Here is a 20,309-nt window from a genome sequence, read left to right on the forward strand (position 1 = left end):
AGGCCGAACTTTCGACCGTATATACTTTTTATATTTTATAAATGACATATTATTTCATGGTTCATTATTAAATAATAATAAGGTTTCTGGCCATCAACTTGACTTGAATCATAAAATGTTGGCATGGAGTGTGATCCCATGCTACATTCGGCTTTATACACTGAAAAAAAAAAAATATTGTCGTGAGGTCAAAGATTTCATGTCTTTAAAATACGTATGCAAATTTTGCTTAGCATAGAAGACGCATTTCTCTAATATATAGTTTTTTTCCTTGTCCAAAAGTCAATAAACTTTTCAATGAAGTCGTATTGTCCTTATAATTAAGTGATTTTACTTAAAAATGGGTATCATAACATGAAAGAAAGAAGAATACGGCCCTAAGTTCGGCCAGGCCGAATCTTATGTGCCCTCCACCATGGATTGCATAGAAATTTGTATTAAATACTGTCATCCACAATCGAATTACTTGGGTTGCGGTAACACCTGCCGATGGCAAGGTATCTTAAAACTTCTTAACTCCGTCTTCTCAATTGTAAGTTAGTCCATACTGGGTATATATTAAACAGAAAAAGGACGATTAAATACGTAAATAATTCAGTATGACAAAAGTTTCTATAAAAATAAAATGTTGACGAAATTTTCTATAGAAATAAAATTTTGACAAAATTTTCTATAGAAATAATTTTTTTTCAAAATTTTTTATAGAAATAAAATTTTGGTGTAAATTATTATTTTCGGGGATCGGCTATATATAACTATAGAAATATATGGACTAATTTTAGCATGGTTGTTAGCGGCCATATACTAGCGCAATACACCATATTTCACCACGTAGCAAATTTCAAAAGGTTGGGATGAATTTTGCTCCTCCAATAGCTCCAGAGGTCAAATCTGGAGATCGGTTTAAATGGGGGTTATATATAATTAAGACCAGAGTGGACAAATTTTAGCATGGTTGTTAGATACCATATACTAACACCACGTACCAAATTTCAACCGGATCGGATGAAATTTGCTCTTCCAAGGGGCTCCAGAGGTTAAATCTGGGGATCGGTTTATATGGTGGCTATATATAATTATGGACCGATGTGAACCAATTTTTGCATGATTGTTAGAAACCATATACTAACTCCATGTACAAAATTTCAGCCGGATCGGATGAAATTTGCTTCTCTTAGAGGCTCCGCAAGCCAAATCTGGGGATCGGTTTATATGGGGGCTATAGCATATATAATTATGAAACGATTTGGACCAATTTTTGCATGGTGGTGAGAGACCCTATACTAACACCATCTACCAAATTTCAAACGGATCGGGTGAATTTTGCACCTCCAAGAGGCTCCGCAAGCCAAATCTGAGCGTCGGTTTATATGGGGGCCATAAGCGTAGCTAGACAATTTTCCTAAGGGGGGCTATAGCCCCCCTAGCTAAAACTTTATAGACTGAACTTATAGGTTCAACTAATGTTTTATTTCATAAAATTTAATAAAAAAATAGACATCAAAATAACTCGAGAATCAATTTATAATAAAGCAACTAAAAGTACCCTACGGGAAATTGGTGCAAATTGTGAAATAAAATTTAGTGAAATAAAATTATCAGAATAACCTTTTGTTCGATATATTTCAATTTTTTTTCATTTCGGGTTCGATTAGGAGCCCAAATTGAAAGAGATTTCTAAGAGTTTGTCCGAGACTGGTTCCTGAGGACCTGTTTATGGGTTGCTCCTGCTAAATTGTCCCAGGACATGTCCTTTGGGGTGAGTCCAAGACGCGTCCTAAAATGTAAGTTTACTCCGTCAATGACAAACCCATGTAAAGGTGGACGGTCCCTTCCATACGTTTTGATCAGAACTGGGACTGGCCCATACACACCAGGGACTAGTCCTGTACCAGTTCTGTGGTTGATCCATTTCCCGTAGGGTAGTTCCACACTTTTCCCAGCAAAAAATTGGGAGTTGTTCTAAAGGCACAACTTTAAAAGCACTTCCAAAAATGTCCTCACAAAGAAGTTAACTATTTTAACTACACAGGAAGTTTTTTACTTCATTTTGTTTATATTTTAATGCGTAATTTTTTGTTTTCTTTTTTCAAATAGTTTAAAAAAAGAGTAAAAGAGTAAGTAAGAGTGTACCACTTCCAGACCCAAAAAGAACATTTTCATTTCTTTTTGGCGACGCTTTTTTGCAGCATTATTAAGATATTAATTTATGAAAGAATAGTTCTAATGTCAATTACTATTTTTTATTCAACTAAATCATAAGTTCAACCACAGCTTTATTTCATAAATATCAGATTTCTACCACAACCCAAGTAATTCGATTGTGCATGAAAGTCTTTAGTGGAACTTTGTGCGTTGTACGAGTATATACTTGTTTAATTTTTATAAAAATGTAAAATCGTAAATAGGTTTTCAAATTCTGGGGGGGTGGCTAAAATTTTTCTGGGGGGGTCTAAGCCCCCTCACCAGAGGCCTTCCTACGCTTATGATGGGGGCTATAGGTAAAAGTGGTCCGATATGGCCCATTTTCAATACCATCCAACCTACATCAATAACAACTACTTGTGCCAAGTTTCAAGTCGATAGTTTGTTTCCTTTGGAAGTTAGCGTGATCTCAACAGACGGACGGGCGGACGGACGGACATGCTTAGATCGACTCAGAATTTCACCACGACCCAGAATATATATACTTTATGGGGTCTTAGAGCAATATTTCGATGTGTTACAAACGGAATGACAAAGTTAATATACCCCCATCCTATGGTGGAGGGTATAAAAAATCTTTAAATTTAATGAAATTGTCTTTAAATTTGTTGTCTTTTTGCATCTTGACTACAAAGCAAAAAATCGTTCAAAAATAGGACATGTTTTTCAACACTATATTTTAAAGTCGTTTTTTACTTGAAACATAGCATAATTATAATACTGGAAGTCGTGTCCGAATTTGGAAAATAAAGTTGTCGTTAACTTGTTATTAAAGGACTTTGATAGCATATGAAGGAAAAAGCTGAAAAAGCGAAAAATTAAAAACTGCTTCCTAGAAGCAAGTACACAAAACCCAAATTTTAAAGAGAATTGTGTCTTAAAAGTATCCTTACTTCTATTCTCCGCCTCTTTGGCTCGGAATCCATATCAAAATTGTTATAGTAAATACAACATCTTTGGAACCGGGCATGATTTTTTTTCAGTGTATATTTGGTCATTATAAATTTTCTTTTGAAATCATGGTTCCTGGTAGTTTAAAATCTGCATGCTTTAGTAACAATTAACGGTGTAAAATTACTGCTAACAGTATTTTCCATGAAATTATAAAAAAAAAGTTCCTTTACAGTCTATTTACATTTATAAAATTTATATAAGTAAAAAATATGAATCGATATGACTTTTGTTTTTCTTAGAATAATGCAATGTCAATGTCTGCAATGTCAAGCATATCGTATTTTCAAAAGGAAAAACATATAATTATTAACGGTCATTTTCTTGTAGCTCCGTTTGGCTTTAACTGCCAGTTAACAGACAGTAAATTGCAAATATCTTCTCTCCGGTTAACTTTAACTGAAAAATTTTCGGCAGTTAAATGTCTAACTGGCAAGTGGAACATGTAGGCAAGATGCCAGGTATGTCCATAGTACAGTTTAAAAGTTCGTTAGCTAACGGAACACTAACGGAGCTTCATAAAATGGGGGTAAGAGGAATAATGTTTTCGTTAGAGTTTATAAGCTGTAAAATATTTATACAGAAAAAATATTTTTTTCAAGTGAGGATTTAATTTTTTTAATTAATTTTAACAAAGGCACAAACGGAATGTTCTCTTCTTAAGGTGTGAAAATTTTGACAAAATTTTCTATAGAAATAAAATATTGACAAAATTTTCTATATAAACAAAATATTGACAAAATTTTCCATAGAAAGAAAATATTGATAAAATTTTCTATAGAAACATAGTTTTAACAAAATTTTCTATAGAAATTTTTTCTATAGAAACATAGTTTTAACAAAATTTTCTATAGAAATAAAATTTTGACAAAAAATTGTTTTTCATAAAATTTTCTATAGAAACAAAGTTTTAACAAAATTTTCTAAAGAAATAAAATTTTGACAAAATTTTCTATAGAAATAAAATTATCAGCAATATTCCTATAGAACAAAAATTTTGACAAAATTTTCTATAGAGAAAAATTATTACAAAATGTTCTATAGAGAAAAATTATTACAAAATTTTCTATAGAGAACAAATTTTACAAAATTTTCTATAGAAATAAAATGACAAAATTTTCTATAACAAAAACAATTTTGACAAAACAAAGTTTAAACTAAATTATTCGAAATAAACCAAAATAGCAGGACTTTTTCATAGTTTTAATGGGTAATAACAATATTTTTTTTTGTTTAAAATAGGTTAAAACATAGTAAAAATTAAGAAAATGGCACAAATTATTTTAAAAAAATGCTAAATCCATTCTAGATAAATTACGATTTTTGAACAAATTTGAGGTCAACTTTTAGAATGATTTTTAATACATTCTAAAAATCATTGAAAACAAAAAAATTGTTTTGCAAACTTTTTTAATTCGCATCCAAAACACTGAATGCGAATTACAAAATTTTCTATAGACATAAAAATTTTCACAAAATTTTCTATAGAAATAAAATTTTGACAAAATTTCCTATAGAAATAAAATTTTCACAAAATTTTCTGTTGACATAAAATTTTGACAAAAAATTCTATAGAAATAAAATTTTGACAAAATTTTCTATAGAAATAAAATTTTCACAAAATTTTCTGTAGACATAAAATTTTGACAAAAAATTCTATAGAAATAAAATTTTGACAAATTTTTCGATAGAAATAAAATTTTGACAAAATTTTCTATAGAAATAAAATATTGACAAAATCTTCTATAGTAACAAAATATTGACAAAATTTTCAATAGAAATAAAAATTTTTACAAAATTTTCTATAGAAATAAAATTTTGACAACAACTTTGACAAAATTTTCTATAGAAATAAAACTTTGACAAAGAAAATAAAAGTTTTGACAAAATTTTCTATAGGAATAAAATTTTGACAAAATTTTCTATAGAAATAAAATTTTCAGATATATTCCTATAGAAATAAAATTTTCAGATATATTCCTATAGAAATAAAATGTTGACAAAATCTTCTATACTAACAAAATATTGACAAAATTTTCTATAGAAATAAAATTTTTACAAAATTTTCCATAGAAATAGAATTTTGACAAAATTTTCTATAGAAATAAAATTTTGACAAAATTTTCTAGAGAAATAAAATTTTGAGAAAATATTGTATGGAAATAAAATTTTGACAAAATTTTCTATAGAAATAAATTTTTTATAGATTTTGTAGAAGTCTAACAAATTTTGTCTAGATCGAGTCAGATTTAAATGTATTTAGAAAAAAAACTTTGTATATATCACAATTGACGTATTTGATATGGTACCGAAAATGTGGATCTTCAAAGTGGTTCAAAGGGTATAATATAGTCGGCACCGCCCGACTTTAGACTGCCCTCACTTGTTTGTTAATTGACTTTGATCAGTGATATCATTTCTGTGATTGCAGACTTTTCAATTAATTGGATAAATCAATCACGAAAATTGATGACTAAAAATATTTTTTTTTTCTGATATTTTTTTGAAAATTTACCCAATTCGACTTTTGTTGATGTTGGTTAAAACCCACTAATCGATCTTTCATGGAAATTCGAATTTGATTTGAAAGAGAGAAATATCTTATGATGAAAACTCGAAAAAAAAAATAGACTTTTTACTACTTATAAAAGATGGAAATCGATTTTATTCAAAATTTTAAAAAGTAGAAAAATCGATTTTTTACCTATCTGAAAAAACTTCAAAGTTTGACATTTGCAAAAGTCGACTTTATTGAACTTCAAAACATCAAAAAATCTAAAACCCGATTTCTCCAAGTTTTGAAAATGTTTTAATCTCTTTACTACACCAACATATATATTCATATTTCAAAGTACTAAAGCTGCATAATCAATCGGTCCGATACTGTTTACGATTTTCCATTGTACGCAACCATGCAGCTTTCAAACATCAATCGTTTCGATATTTTTTAAATCAATATCGTTAGCATAGCTAATAAAATACCAGTCATTGCAAGCAATAACATTAACTATGAATTGCTATATGACAAAATTTTCTATAGAAATAAATTTTCTATAGAAATAAAATTTTCTATAGACATAAAAATGTTGACAAAATTTTCGATAGAAATAAAATTTTGACAAAATTTTCGATAGAAATAAAATTTTGACAAAATTTTCGATAGAAATAAAATTTTGATAAAATTTTCTATAGAAATAAAATGTTGACAAAATTTTTTATAGAAAAAAGAAATCTGACAAAAAATTCTATACAAATAAAATTTTGACAAAATTTTCAATAGAAATAAAATGTTGACAGAATTTGATCAAAATTTTCAAAACAAGATTTTTTAAATTTGGTAGTTTTTTTTTTTATCAAATTTTGGTACATTATTTTTGGCACGAGTGGCAACTGTGCTTTCGGATCGGTGCTCACTGAATTCTTCTTTGTTTGTGTCTTTGTTCTGTGTTAGCCGTTCTCCGGCCATTTACATTGATTTTCCAAATAATTAATCGCTAATTCAAACGAATTATTTTAATTATTGTCACCGTTAATTGATTACCCTCATTATGGGAACCGACATAACCACGCGTAAATAAAGAAAAACCGTCAAACAGGCATAAAATTGCAGTTGGTAGATTTTGTTTTTATCTCGCCCATTTGAAAAAAAAGTTGTGCCATACACAAGTGACACTAGTAAATCGTCGTTACTATGTTGCCGTAGATTGCAAGTTGATTGCAAAATGATATTCTTTTGTATCACTGTGAATGAATTATTTGAATGGCAATCCTGAGTTGAATTTGTCTAAAATTCGATTTAGTTAAGTGAGCTAGTGTCGGTTTCTTGATGCCTTCTTTTTTTGCACTCATTCACAGCCACACATCTTTCATATAGCAATTCATAGTTAATGGTATTGCTTGCAATGACTTGTATTTTATTAGCTATGCTAACGATTTTGATTTAAAAAATATCGAAACGATTGATGTTTGAAAGCTGAATGGCTGCATACAATGGAAAATCATAAACAGTATTGGACCGATTGATTATGGAGCTTCAGTACTAAGAAATATTAATATATAAGGTGGTGTAGTATAGAAATTGTAATAAAGATTAAAAAGTCGACCTTTCAAGATTTGCACCATTTAAATTTTTTTTTCGAAATTCGTTAAAGCCGACTTTTGCAAAAGTCTAACTTTCGGGTATTTTTCAAAAATGAAAAAAAAAAAGATTTTTCTATTTTTTAAAATTTTGAATAAAATAGACTTAGATTTTTTTGTGAGTTTTCATCATCACTCATCATTTTATTTGTCCTCAATTTTTGCGATTGGTTGATCCAATTACTCCTATTAATTGAAATGTCTGCAATCACAGAAATAATAGTATCACTGACTGAAGTCAATTTAAAAATGTATTGATACAATTATTATTTATGATGGATTTTGGTGTTAATTAAATATTTTATTGAATTAATTAAATTTTTAGTGAATATTTTCTAACATTCTATTTATATTTTCATAAAAAAAACATTTTTGTGATACTTTTTCCGTGTAGAGTAAGTCCACATCGAAATTAGTTGATCCAATTAAAAAATTCAATTTTTTATTGAATATTGTTTAAAATTCAATCAAAAATTTTATAAGAAAATTTTTGATGATTCGGTTATTTCGACTTCGGCTTTTAGTCGATAAATGAAAAGACGTTTTTTTGATGTTGGTACTCTTGTGGAATAAAATGCTATCCATTATATTTGCAATAGCTAACAACCAAAAAAATCTTATATTTCAAATTTTCATAAAATTTTATTTCTATAGAAAATTTTCTAAACAAAATATCTCTATTGTTTTTCCAACAAAAAAAAAATTTCGACAATTTTCTTTCTATAGAAAATTTTCCAAACACTTTACTTCTATATAAAATTTTCTGAACATTTTATTTTAATAGAAAATTTTATTATTTGATTTTTTTATTTTTAAAATTTTTATTTCTATACAAAATTTGAGGAAAATTTTAATTGTATAGAAAATTTTCTGAAAATATTATTTGTATAGAAAATTTTCTGAAAATTTTATTTCTATAGAAAATTTTCTGAAAATTTTATTTCTATAAATATTTTCTGAAAATGTAGAATTTAAATAAAATTTTTCTATAGAAAATTTTCTGAAAATGTTATTTCCATAGAAAATTTTCTGAAAATTGTATTTCTATAGAAAATGTTCTGAAAATTGTATTTCTATAGAAAGTGTTCTGAAAATTGTATGTCTATAGAAAATGTTTAGAAGAAATTAGTGAGCACCGATCCGAAAGCACAGTTGCCACTCGTGCCAAAAATAATCTACGAAAATTTGATAGAAAAAAAATTTACCAAAAAAACTACCAAATTTAAAAAATCTTGTATTGAATATTTTGATCAAATTTTGTCAATATTTTATTTCTATTGAAAATTTTATCAAAATTTTATTTCTATAGAATTTTTTGTCAAAATTTTATTTCTATACAAATTTTCAGAAAATTTTATTTCTATAAAACATTTTTTCAAAATTTTATTTCCAAATTTAAAAAAATGTTATTTTGAAAATTTTGATCAAATTTTGTCAAAATTTTATCTCTATGAAAAAATTTTGTCAAAATTTTATTTCTGTAGAAAATTTTGTCAAAATTTTATTTCTGTAGAAAATTTTGTTAAAATTTTATTTCTATAAAACTTTTCGGAAAATTTTATTTCTATAAAAATTTTCTGAAAATTTTATTTCTATAAAAATTTTCGGAAAATTTTATTTCTATAAAACATTTTGTCAAAATTTTATTTCCAAATTTAAAAAATGTTATATTGAAAATTTTGATCAAATTTTGTCAAAATTTTATTTCTATAGAAAATTTTGTCAAAATTTTATTTGTTTTGTTTGTTATTGTTGGTTTCTCTTCAATCATTTTTTTGTTTGTTTTTGATTTCAGCTTAAAACCACGCATTGACTAACTACAAGTGTAGCTTAACCAACAGAGGAAAAGTATGTTTGTCTAATTTATTTGGGCAAAGCCCTATAGACTGCAAGATGGTTGGATATACAGCTGTTTCGGAATTACCACATTCCTCATCAGCATCCTCTACTTGCAGCAAAACTATCAACCAATTATCAGAATAAATTCGGCTAATTCACTCAACCCAAAGTGAACTACACTTGAACCTTCCGAAAAAAGGTTTGATAATCGGCTACTGCCGTTGGTTAAGCTACATTTGCAGTTTAGTCACTGCATAGTTTTAAGCTGAAATAAAAAAAAAACAACAAAATTTTATTTCTATAGAAAATTTTGACAAAATTTTATTTCTATCGACATTTTTGTTAAATTGTTTTTCTTTAGAAAATTTTGTCAAAATTGTATTTCTATAGAAAAAATTTACTTCTATCGAAAATTTGATCAATATTTTTTTCTATAGAACATTTAGTCAAAATTTTATTCCTATTGAAAATTTTGTTAAAATTTTATTTCTCTCTGTCTGAAAATTTTATTTCTACAGAAAATTTTCTAAAAAAAATTTATCTCTATTGTTTTCCAACAAAACAACAAATTCTGAAAATTTTAATATTTGATTTTTTTTTGTTTTTGAAATTTTTATTTCAATATAAAATTTGCTGAAAATTTTAATTGTATAGGAAATTTTTTGAAAATATTATTTGTATAGAAAATTTTCATTTCTATAGAAACTGGATTGAAAAATTTATTTCTATAGAAAATTTTCTGAAAATTTTATTTCTAAAAATATTTCCTGAAAATGTAGAATTGAAATAATTTTTTCTACAGAATATTTTCTGAAAATGTTATTTCTATAGAAAAAAAATTTTATTTCTATAAAAAAATTTTCGGAAAATTTTATTTCTATAGAAAATGTTCTGAAAATTTTATTTCTATAGAAAATGTTCTGAAAACTTTATTTCTGTAAAAAATTTTCTGAAAATTTTATTTCTATGGAAAATTTTCTGAAAATTTTATGTCTATAGAAAATGTTCTGAAAATTTTATTTCTATAGACAATTTTCTAAAAATGTATTTCTATGGAAAATTTTCTGAAAATTGTATTTCTATAGAAAATTTTCTGAAAAATTTATTTCTATAGACAACATTGACTACGCCTTCTTTTGATTCGGTGGTTCTAATCACGGTTCCCTATACTTAGATGTGAACAAAGCCATGTTACTATTACAATGAATATACATTGGTCTGTTACAATTGATGTAGCTTAAACCAGTTCTGCTTGGAGCGTGTGATAAAACATTTTACACAAACACTTTTCATAAACATTTTTTTTTGTTTACTTTTTGGAAGTTTAGTCCAGTGTGGGCTATAAATATTCATATGAAACAATCTATCAAAAAACATGATAAAAATAAAACAAAGTCAAAAATACGATTTAAAAATGATTGAAAACTCACAAATTCTTATTATTGCATTTCTATGTTTTATTCTTGTAACATGGTGATATGTGACGTTCAGGGGACCCATATGTGTAGCTAAAGTAAGCTCGAGCCGACTATATGATACCCAAAAACAACGAGAAATTTTGTACGAAAAATGGGTATCGCAACGTAGTTCTTTGGTTATAGTTTTTTTTTTTAATTTGTTCGAAAAAGTAAAACTTTTATCATATAAAAGGTTTTCTTTTGTTACAAAATTTTTTGCCTTAAACAAAAAAAAAAACTTTTTATTGCAAAATCACTGTAAAATTCGTTTATGTCAAGCACTGTTTTATACCGTAAATATGAGGTTTCAAATTAAAAATGAAAGAAGAACTGTCTCTCGAATTCGAATGAATTTGGGTTTTTCTATTGTTCTATTTTGTTTGTATTTGGCCTGATAAATTTTTATTTTTCATTAAAAAATACTTTTTATTCCAAAATCATAGTTAATTTCGTGTATATCAAGCACTGTTCATTTCTACACACAAAAAATTTTTTTTCTGATTCAATCACCAAATTAATTGATCCAATTAATTTTTTAATTGAAATGTCTTCAATCACGAAAATGATAGTATCAATCACAGTTTTAATTGGGCATAGAAAAAATTCTTGATTAAAAAATTAATTGATTTTTTCAGCAAATTTCAATTAATTTTTTAATTGATTCAATTAAAAATTTAATTGATGTTGATTGCAAAACTCAATTAATTTATTAATTAAAAAAGGTAAATATTTTTAATTACTCTCTGAATTGGCTTAGAGTTTTTATTTGGATTAACAAATGATTGTTTGAAATACATTTTTAATTAAAAATTTTAAAAAAATCAGCACTTTTGTTAACTGAATTAGTCGTCCGAATTTGATTAAAAAGTTAATTGTATCAATTAATTTTTTAATTAAAAATTTTAAAATTTTCAATCATTATATTTGCTTAGTTCGGCTTGAGGTCATGTGAATAAAAACAGATGTTGTTGTTTTTTGAGTTGTATTTTTATATTTAAAATTTTCCAATATTTCGAGACATCTCCGATGCTCGTCTTCAGGGAAATTAATTTAAATTTAAAGAACAGTGAACTTCTTTACAAGGGAGTATATTTACAAATTTTCAATCATTGACTTAATTAACTTGATGTTTCTATCATGATTAAAAAGTTAATTGTATCAATTAATTTATTAATTGAAAAAATTTTCAACTTCAATTAACATTTTAATTGGAAATATTTTGGTGATATTTTTTTCTGTGTACTCACATTTTGAGGCTTCGTATTAAAAATTGAATAATAATGTAATGCCGAACATCCTTTCACAATCTTGCGAAAATTTTTGGAATAACAAGTTCTTTGCCAAAATACGTTTTTATTATTCAACATTCAAGAGCGATACAACGATTATAACGACCTTCTAATTTTTTGATACCATTTTGGTAGTACTCCTTCGGTTTTGCCTCAAAATAGGCCTCAGTTTCGGCGATCACCTCTTCATTGCAGCCAAATTGTTTCCCTGCGAGCATCCTTTTGAGGTCTGAGAACAAGAAAAAGTCGCTGGGGGCCAGATATGTAGAATACGGTGGTTGAGGAAGCAATTCGAAGTCCAATTCATGAATTTTTGCCATCGTTCTCAATGACTTGTGGCACGGTGCGTTCTCTTGGTGGAACAACACTTTTTTCTTCTTCATATGGGGCCGTTTTGCCGCTATTTCGACCTTCAAACGCTCCAATAACGCCATATAATAGTCACTGTTGATGGTTTTTCCTTCTCAAGATAATCGATAAAAATTATTCCATGCGCATCCCAAAAAACAGAGGCCATTACTTTGCCAGCGGACTTTTGAGTCTTTCCGCGCTTCGGAGACGGTTCACCGGTCGCTGTCCACTCAGCCGACTGTCGATTGGACTCAGGAGTGTAGTGATGGAGCCATGTTTCAGCCATTGTCACATATCGACGGAAAAACTCGGGTATATTACGAGTTAACAGCTGCAAACGCCGCTCAGAATCATCAACACATTGTTGTTTTTGGTCAAATGTGAGCTCGCGCGGCACCCATTTTGCACAGAGCTTCCGCATATCCAAATATTGATGAATGATATGACCAACACGTTCCTTTGATATCCTTAAGGCCTCTGCTATCTCGATCAGCGTCATTTTACGGTCATTCAAAATCATTTTGTGGATTTTTTTTGATGTTTTCGTCGGTAACCACCTCTTTCGGACGTCCACTGCGTTCACCGTCCTCCGTGCTCATTTCACCACGCTTGAATTTTGCATACCAATCATTTATTGTTGATTTCCATGGGACAGAGTCCGGAAACTCATTATCAAGCCATGTTTTTGCTTCCACAGTATTTTTTCCCTTCAGAAAACAGTATTTTATCAAAACACGAAATTCCTTTTTTTCCATTTTTTTTCACAATAACAAAAGTTGCTTCACAAAAGACGCTCTATCTCACAAACTAATTGACTTACAGACGTCAAATTTTGACACGAATCATTTGAAGATTGGTACTATATAAAACTAATATGCATTTAATACTAGCGACGCCATCTATGTGTCAAACCGGGGACTTATCAGCCAACCTATTATATGTAAAATTCCATTATTTCCGTTTCCAAAGTTGTTTGTTTCTTTTAAATAAAGTTTCTTTACACCAGCTTGTGGGCGCCCAAAACTATACTCTATAAATATAATTACTTGACTGTATGGGTTGCTTGTGCATTACAGGCTATTGCGATGTCTGTTAATGACAATAACATCTACGTACCCCAGTGGATTGTGTGTTGGCTGTATGGTCCGCGGTTCGATTCTCAGTCCGAGCAAATGCTAAAATTTATGTAAACGAAACATTTCATCCACATTGTTTGTATTACAGAGAAAATGCTAAGAATTGAATAAACCTCGTGAAAGTGAGAAAGGTGCGAGGGAGGATTAGCCAGAAGAAAATTCTTTTTTAGTGAGTTAAGGTACGATCACACCTGGCAAATATTTGACAGAAATAAAAACAGAATTCGTCGCCATTGACTGTGGCAAACATTTTTAGCTCATATTGCATATATCACATCAAAACAGAATGTTAGTTTGAATTCTAACGAAAGAATGCACTACCCAAAACTTATCGAATATAATTTTTCAAATTTGAAAATTTTTGAAAATTCCTATTGGCCTTCTAATGTAGCATATCCAAAATTGTATCATACTTACCACAAAAAAAAAAATGATACAAAAAACTAAAATATTTGCCATATTTATTTTGAGCTTAAAGTGTAAACACCACCTTAGTTTGTCCAATACAATTTCCTGTGTAAAACAGACATCACTTCCATTTCCTTGCCCCTCTCAACCACTACGCATCGCCCAACCTCCCCAAAGATAACAAAACTACTTTAAAGTTAACTGAATTGCCAATTAGAAGATTTGTCTGATCAATATGTGCTTTTATTGTCGAGACACATGTCTGTCTGGTAACTGGCAACTTGTGGCAGATTAGTGCAGTACTCTGCTCTATTGGGTAAACGAGATGTATAAATATTGATGCATTTTGCAGAACACGCATTAGTTGCGTATTTTAGTTACAACTCAAAAAGTGCTGTGGCTTAAATTAAATTTCAAACTAAAAAAACACACACACACAAATGAAATTTCTAGTAAGTTTTGTTTTGCAAAGGAACTTGCAAAAAAAAAATATAACTTTAAACAACAAATAACGTACCCCATAAAAATTAAAACTTAAAGGCTGTAATTGTGAAAAATTTTTGGGGAAGAAGTGAAATATTTCCTTAAAAAATTATTTTGAGTTGTTTCAAAATTATTTAGAAATATGATTAAATTCTAAAATTGTTCTTTAAAAAAATAACGACACACGTTCGAACAGTGCTAATTTACATCAAGTCAAAGTTCAAATATTCCAATAACAAGGATTTTATAAACAGTTTCTGTTAAACATTCCTAATGTAGAGACCAGATCAAAATTCAAAATCGAAAATATGTCAGCGCAAAAAATTGGCTCCTCATTCATAATAAGCTTTTGACTATACACGCAAGAAAATATTTTTTGTCTTCATTGATACAATTAATTTTTAATTGAAATGTCTTCACTTACAGAAATAATAGTATCAAAGTTAACTAAAAAATTAATTGATCCAATTGAAAAATTAATTGATACAGCTATTTTTTATGATTAATTTTTGTTTCAATTTAACAATCTCTTGAATCAATTATATTTTGAATTGAATATTTTTAAAAGTCTATTAAAATTTTAATTGGAAAAATTTTCGTGATATTTTCTGTGAATTTAGTCAAACTTTTTTTATTAAAAAAGTATATACTTAATCGAAAATATACGAAAAAATGTGTATATTTTCTACAGAAATAAAATTTTTTACAAAATTTTCCATAGAAATAAAATTTTGACAAAATTTTTTATAGAAATAAAATTTTGACAAAATTTTCTATAGAAATAAATTTTTGACAAAATATAGAAATGTTCTATAGAAATAAAATATTAAAAAAAATTTCTATAGAAATAAAATCTTGGCAAAATTTTCTATAGAAACAAAATTTTGAGAAATTTTTCTAACAAAATAAATTTAAATTTTATTTAGCAATAAAATGTTGCAAAACTTTTCTACAGAAAGAAAATTTTGCAAAATTTTCTATAGAAATAAAATTTTGACAAAATTTTCTATAGAAATAAAATTTTCATAAAAATTTCTGTAGAAATAAAATTTTGATAAAATTTTTTATAGAAATAAAATGTTGACGAAATTTTGCTATAGAAATCAAATTTTGAGAAATATTTCTATAGAAATAAAATTTTGATAAAAATTTCTGTAGAAATAAAATTTTGACAAAATTTTCTATAGAAATAAAATGTTGACGAAATTTTGCTTTAGAAATCAAATTTTGACAAAATTTTCTATAGAAATAAATTTTGCAAAAAATTTCTATAGAAATAAAATTTTGACAAAATTTTCTATAAAAATAAATTTTGCAAAACATTTCTTTAGAAATAAACTTTTGCCAAAAATTCTATTGAAATATAATTTTGACAAAATTTTGTATAGAAATAAAATTTTGACAAAATTTTTTATAGAAATAAAATTTTGACAAAATTTTCTATAGAAATCAAATTGTGACAAAATTTTTTATAGAAATAAAACTTTGACAAAATTTTCTACAAAAATAAAATTTTGCAAAAACTTCTATAGAAATAAAATTTTGACAAAATTTTCTATAGAAATAAAATGTTGACAAATATTCTATGGACATAAGATGTTGAAATTTTTCTATAGAAATAAAATAACATTTAAATTTTTGTTGCAAATAAAAAATCTCTTGAATCAATTATATTTTTAATTGAATATTTTTGAAAGTCAATTAAAATTTTAATTGGAAAAATCTTCATGACATTTCCTGTGAATTTAGCCAAACTTTTTTTTTATTATCAAAGTATATACTTTCTCTAAGACAACACGAAAAAATGTGTATATTTTCTACAGAAATAAAATTTTTGGCAAAATTTTCTATAGAAATAAAATTTTGACAAATATTCTATGGAAATAAAATTTTGACAAAATATTTATATAGAAATAAAATTGTGACACTATTTTCTATAGAAATAAAATTGTTGCACAATTTTCTATACAAATAAAATTGTGACACAATTTTCTATAGAAATACAATTGTGACACAATTTTCTATAGAAATAAAATTTTGACAATTTTTCTATAGAAAAAAAAATTTGACAAAATATTTATATAGAAATAAAATTTTGAGAAAATTTTCTATAGAAATAAAATTGTGACAAAATTTTCTATAGAAATAAAGTTTTGACAAATATTCTATGGATATAAAATTTTGACAAAATTTTGTATAGAAATAAAATTTTGACAAAATTTTGTATAGAAATAAAATTTTGATAAAATTTTCTATAGAAATAAAATTTTGACAAAATTTTCTATAGAAATAAAATTTTGACAAAATTTTCTATGGAAATAAAATGTAGACAAATATTTGTATAGAAATGAAATTTTAACTAAATTGTCTATAGAAATAAAATTGTGAAAAAAATTTTTATATAAAGAAAATTTTGTAAACATTTTCTATAGAAATAAAATTTTAACAAAATTTTATTTCTGTAGAAATAAAATTTTCACAAAATTTTCTATAGAAATAAAATTTTGACAAAATATTTATATAGAAATAAAATTGTGAAAAAAATTTTTATATAAAGAAAATTTTGTAAACATTTTCTATAGAAATAAAATTTTAACAAAATTTTATTTCTGTAGAAATAATATTTTCACAAAATTTTCTATAGAAATAAAATTTTGACAAAATATTTATAGACAAAATTTTCTATAGAAATAAAATTTTGACAAAATATCTATATAGAAATAGAATTTTGACAAAATTTTCTATAGAAATAAAATTGTTACAAAATTTTCTATAGAAATAAAATTTTGACAAAATTTTCTATGGAAATAAAATTGTGACAAAATTTTCTGTAGAAATAAAATTTTGACAAAATTTTCTATAGAAATCAAATTTTGACGAAATTTTTTATAGAAATAAAATTTTGACAAAATTTTCCATAGAAATAAAATTTTGACAAAATTTTGACAAAATATTTGTATAGAAATAAAATTTTAACAAATTTTTTTTAGAAATAAAATTGTGGCAAAATTTTCTACATAAATAAAATTTTGACAAACTATTTGTATAGAAATAAAATTTTAACAAATTTTTTTAGAAATAAAATTGTGACAAAATTTTCGGTAGAAATAAAATTTCGAGAACATTTTCTATAGAAATAAAATTTTTATAGAAATAAAATTTTGACAAAATTTTCTATAGAAATAAAATTTTAACAAAATTATTTAACAAAATTATTAGTGAGAGCACAATTTTAACAAAATTTTATTTCTGTAGAAATAATATTTTCACAAAATTTTCTATAGAAATAAAATTTTCACAAAATTTTCTATAGAAATAAAATTTTGACAAAATATCTATATAGAAATAAAATTTTCACAAAATTTTCTATAGAAATAAAATTTTGACAATATATTTATATAGAAATAACATATTCACAAAATTTTCTATAGAAATAAAATTTTGACAAAATATCTATATAGAAATAGAATTTTGACAAAATTTTCTATAGAAATAAAATTGTGACAAAATTTTCTATAGAAATAAAATTTTGACAAAATTTTCTATGGAAATAAAATTGTGACAAAATTTTCTGTAGAAATAAAATTTTGACAAAATTTTCTATAGAAATCAAATTTTGACGAAATTTTTTATAGAAATAAAATTTTGACAAAATTTTCCATAGAAATAAAATTTTGACAAAATATTTGTATAGAAATAAAATTTTAACAAATTTTTTTAGAAATAAAATTGTGACAAAATTTTCTGTAGAAATAAAATTTCGAGAACATTTTCTATAGAAATAAAATTTTGATAAAAATTTCTATAGAAATAAAATTTTGGCAAACTTTCCTATAGAAATAAAATTTTAACAGAATTTTATTTCTGTAGAAATAATATTTTCACAAAATTTTCTATAGAAATAAAATTTTCACAAAATTTTCTATAGAAATAAAATTTTGACAAAATATCTATATAGAAATAACATTTTGACAAAATTTTCTATAGAAATAAAATTTTGGAAAAATTTCTATTGGAATATAATTTTGACAAAATATCTATATAGAAATAAAATTTTGACAACATTGTCTATAGAAATAACATTGTGACAAAATTTTCTATAGTAATAAAATTGTGACAAAATTTTCTAGTAATACAATTTTGCAAAAATTTCTATTGAAATATAATTTTGACAAAATTTTCTATAGAAATAAAATTTTAACAAAATTTTCTATGGAAATGAAATTGTGACAAAATTTTCTATAGAAATAAAATTTTGACAAAATTTTCTATGGAAATAAAATTTTGCAAAAAAATCTATTGAAATAAAATTTTGCAAAAAATTCTATTAAAATATAATTTTGACAAAATTTTCTATAGAAATAAAATTTTGACAAAATTTTCTATAGAAATAAATTTTTTACAAAATTGTCTATGGAAATAAAATGTAGACAAAATATTTCTATGGATATAAAATATTGACAAATATTCTATAGAAATAAAATGTTGAGTAAATTTTCTATGAAATAAAATTTTGCAAAAATTTTCTATAGCAATAAAATGAAACATGTGCATAATTAGGCTTGCGTAGATTGCTATGTGACATTTTTTTCAATAACTTAATGGTATCAATTCCCTTTTTCTTTTTGTCCAATAATCCCTAAAATATAGTAAAAATAATTTAGGCATTAAATCAGCCTGCATTGATAACATAAAAATAGAAAATTTTTGTCATGTTAAAGAAAAAATTGTTTTGCATCCAATTTAATGAATTTTTCATTGTGTGTAGTCATCACCATCATTCAACGGAGTATATATCGTTACGAAATCCTGCCTCATCTATAGTTTTCTCCTGAGTTTTGTTTTCCAACTTGAAAAAGTTCCCCTTTGGACACAAATAATTGGACTGATACAGTTAGAAATTCAGCGTTTGTTGTTGATGTTTACACCCAAAAGAATGAACCCACAAAAAAAGTGAAATTGATATTCTTACAAATATTTCAGTGAAGTTGTAGAAAAAAAGAAAATTCTCATAGGAGAATTTCGTTTGTCTAAAATTTCGTTCTGGAAGAAATAAGGGAAATTTTGTTTGTCTAAAATTTCTTTCCGCATTTATTGTTTTTTTTTTCTTTGGGTGTAATCATTGGCTAAGGCCTCAGGCTGGGTTTTTTGTTAGTGAATTCACATATAATATTTTCTGTCCGTGTAATAACAACACATATTTCATTTTTCTATTTTCAGGTGGTTTTTATTTTGGCCCTGGCTCTATGCCATGCTGCTCCTGTGAACGAGGAGGCTAGTGCTAAAGCTAAACGTGGACTCCATCTAGGCATTGGATATCATGCACCCATTGTTGCGCATTCATATGTGGCCCCGGCAGTTGTTCATCATGCACCAATAATTTCGCATGCTCCAATCATTGCCCATGCTCCCCTAGTGGCTCATGCACCAATTTTAACATCCCATCATATTTTGCCCTCATATCATTCCTATCACCATTTCAAATAGAGTCACGGAGAAGGATTAATCTGTTTGTATATAAGCGTGCAGAAAACATGAGGTCGCTGCGGAAGAGGAGATTTTTTACTAATTGAAGTAAACACTTTGTCAGGAGATATGAAGAAGAGTAATTGTTCGGTTCCCTTCTAAAAAAAACGAATAAATTCACATTGAAAATTTCACGAAAATAGGTCATGGTCATCGTTATAACTTTCGCTAACATTTTTATTATTTTCTTTTCGATTTGTTATATTTTTTCTTGTAAACAACTTAAATAAATTGCGTTTTTTGAAAAAACATAAAACAAGAAAATATTTTCCATTAAAAATGCGTTGGTAAGATGGGGAAAATTGATTTTGAAGCCAGTAAACATTAGATAAAGTAATCGACATATATTTTTACACTTTTTATGCATTTAAAAGGCTTCATATTTATTTTAGTTAAGGTATAGACTTTGTTGGTAAAACAATGTTCGGCAAAAAAGCAATAATCGCCCGAAGCCAGTTATTTTTCTAAAATTTCTAGTAAAAGATGTTTGGAATGTTTAACTTTAATATTGGCATATTTTTTTGTTA

The 20,309-nt window shown here is 26.0% G+C and overlaps 2 protein-coding genes across 4 annotated transcripts in view; one reads left to right on the forward strand and one right to left on the reverse strand.

Annotated features, from left to right (window-relative positions):
- The window catches only part of LOC142241485 (uncharacterized), a 153,486-nt gene extending 133,455 nt beyond the window's left edge, over nt 1-20,031 (forward strand). The window contains exons 1-2 of one of the 2 annotated variants that reach the window (XM_075313265.1): nt 14,144-14,225; nt 19,477-20,031. In XM_075313265.1, coding sequence (XP_075169380.1) covers nt 14,214-14,225; nt 19,477-19,743 — 279 coding nt within the window. In that variant the 5' untranslated portion in view covers nt 14,144-14,213 and the 3' untranslated portion in view covers nt 19,744-20,031. Of the gene's footprint in view, nt 1-14,143; nt 14,226-19,476 lie in introns of those variants that run through there. The other variant, XM_075313264.1, reaches the window with a different exon arrangement.
- Nucleotides 1-20,309, reverse strand: part of LOC142241480 (G-protein coupled receptor dmsr-1) — a 286,137-nt gene that overhangs the window by 50,379 nt on the left and 215,449 nt on the right. The gene's annotated exons all lie outside the window — the stretch shown is intronic.

This window comes from Haematobia irritans, chromosome 5, assembly GCF_050003625.1.
Source record: "Haematobia irritans isolate KBUSLIRL chromosome 5, ASM5000362v1, whole genome shotgun sequence".
NCBI classification, from domain to species: domain Eukaryota; kingdom Metazoa; phylum Arthropoda; class Insecta; order Diptera; family Muscidae; genus Haematobia; species Haematobia irritans.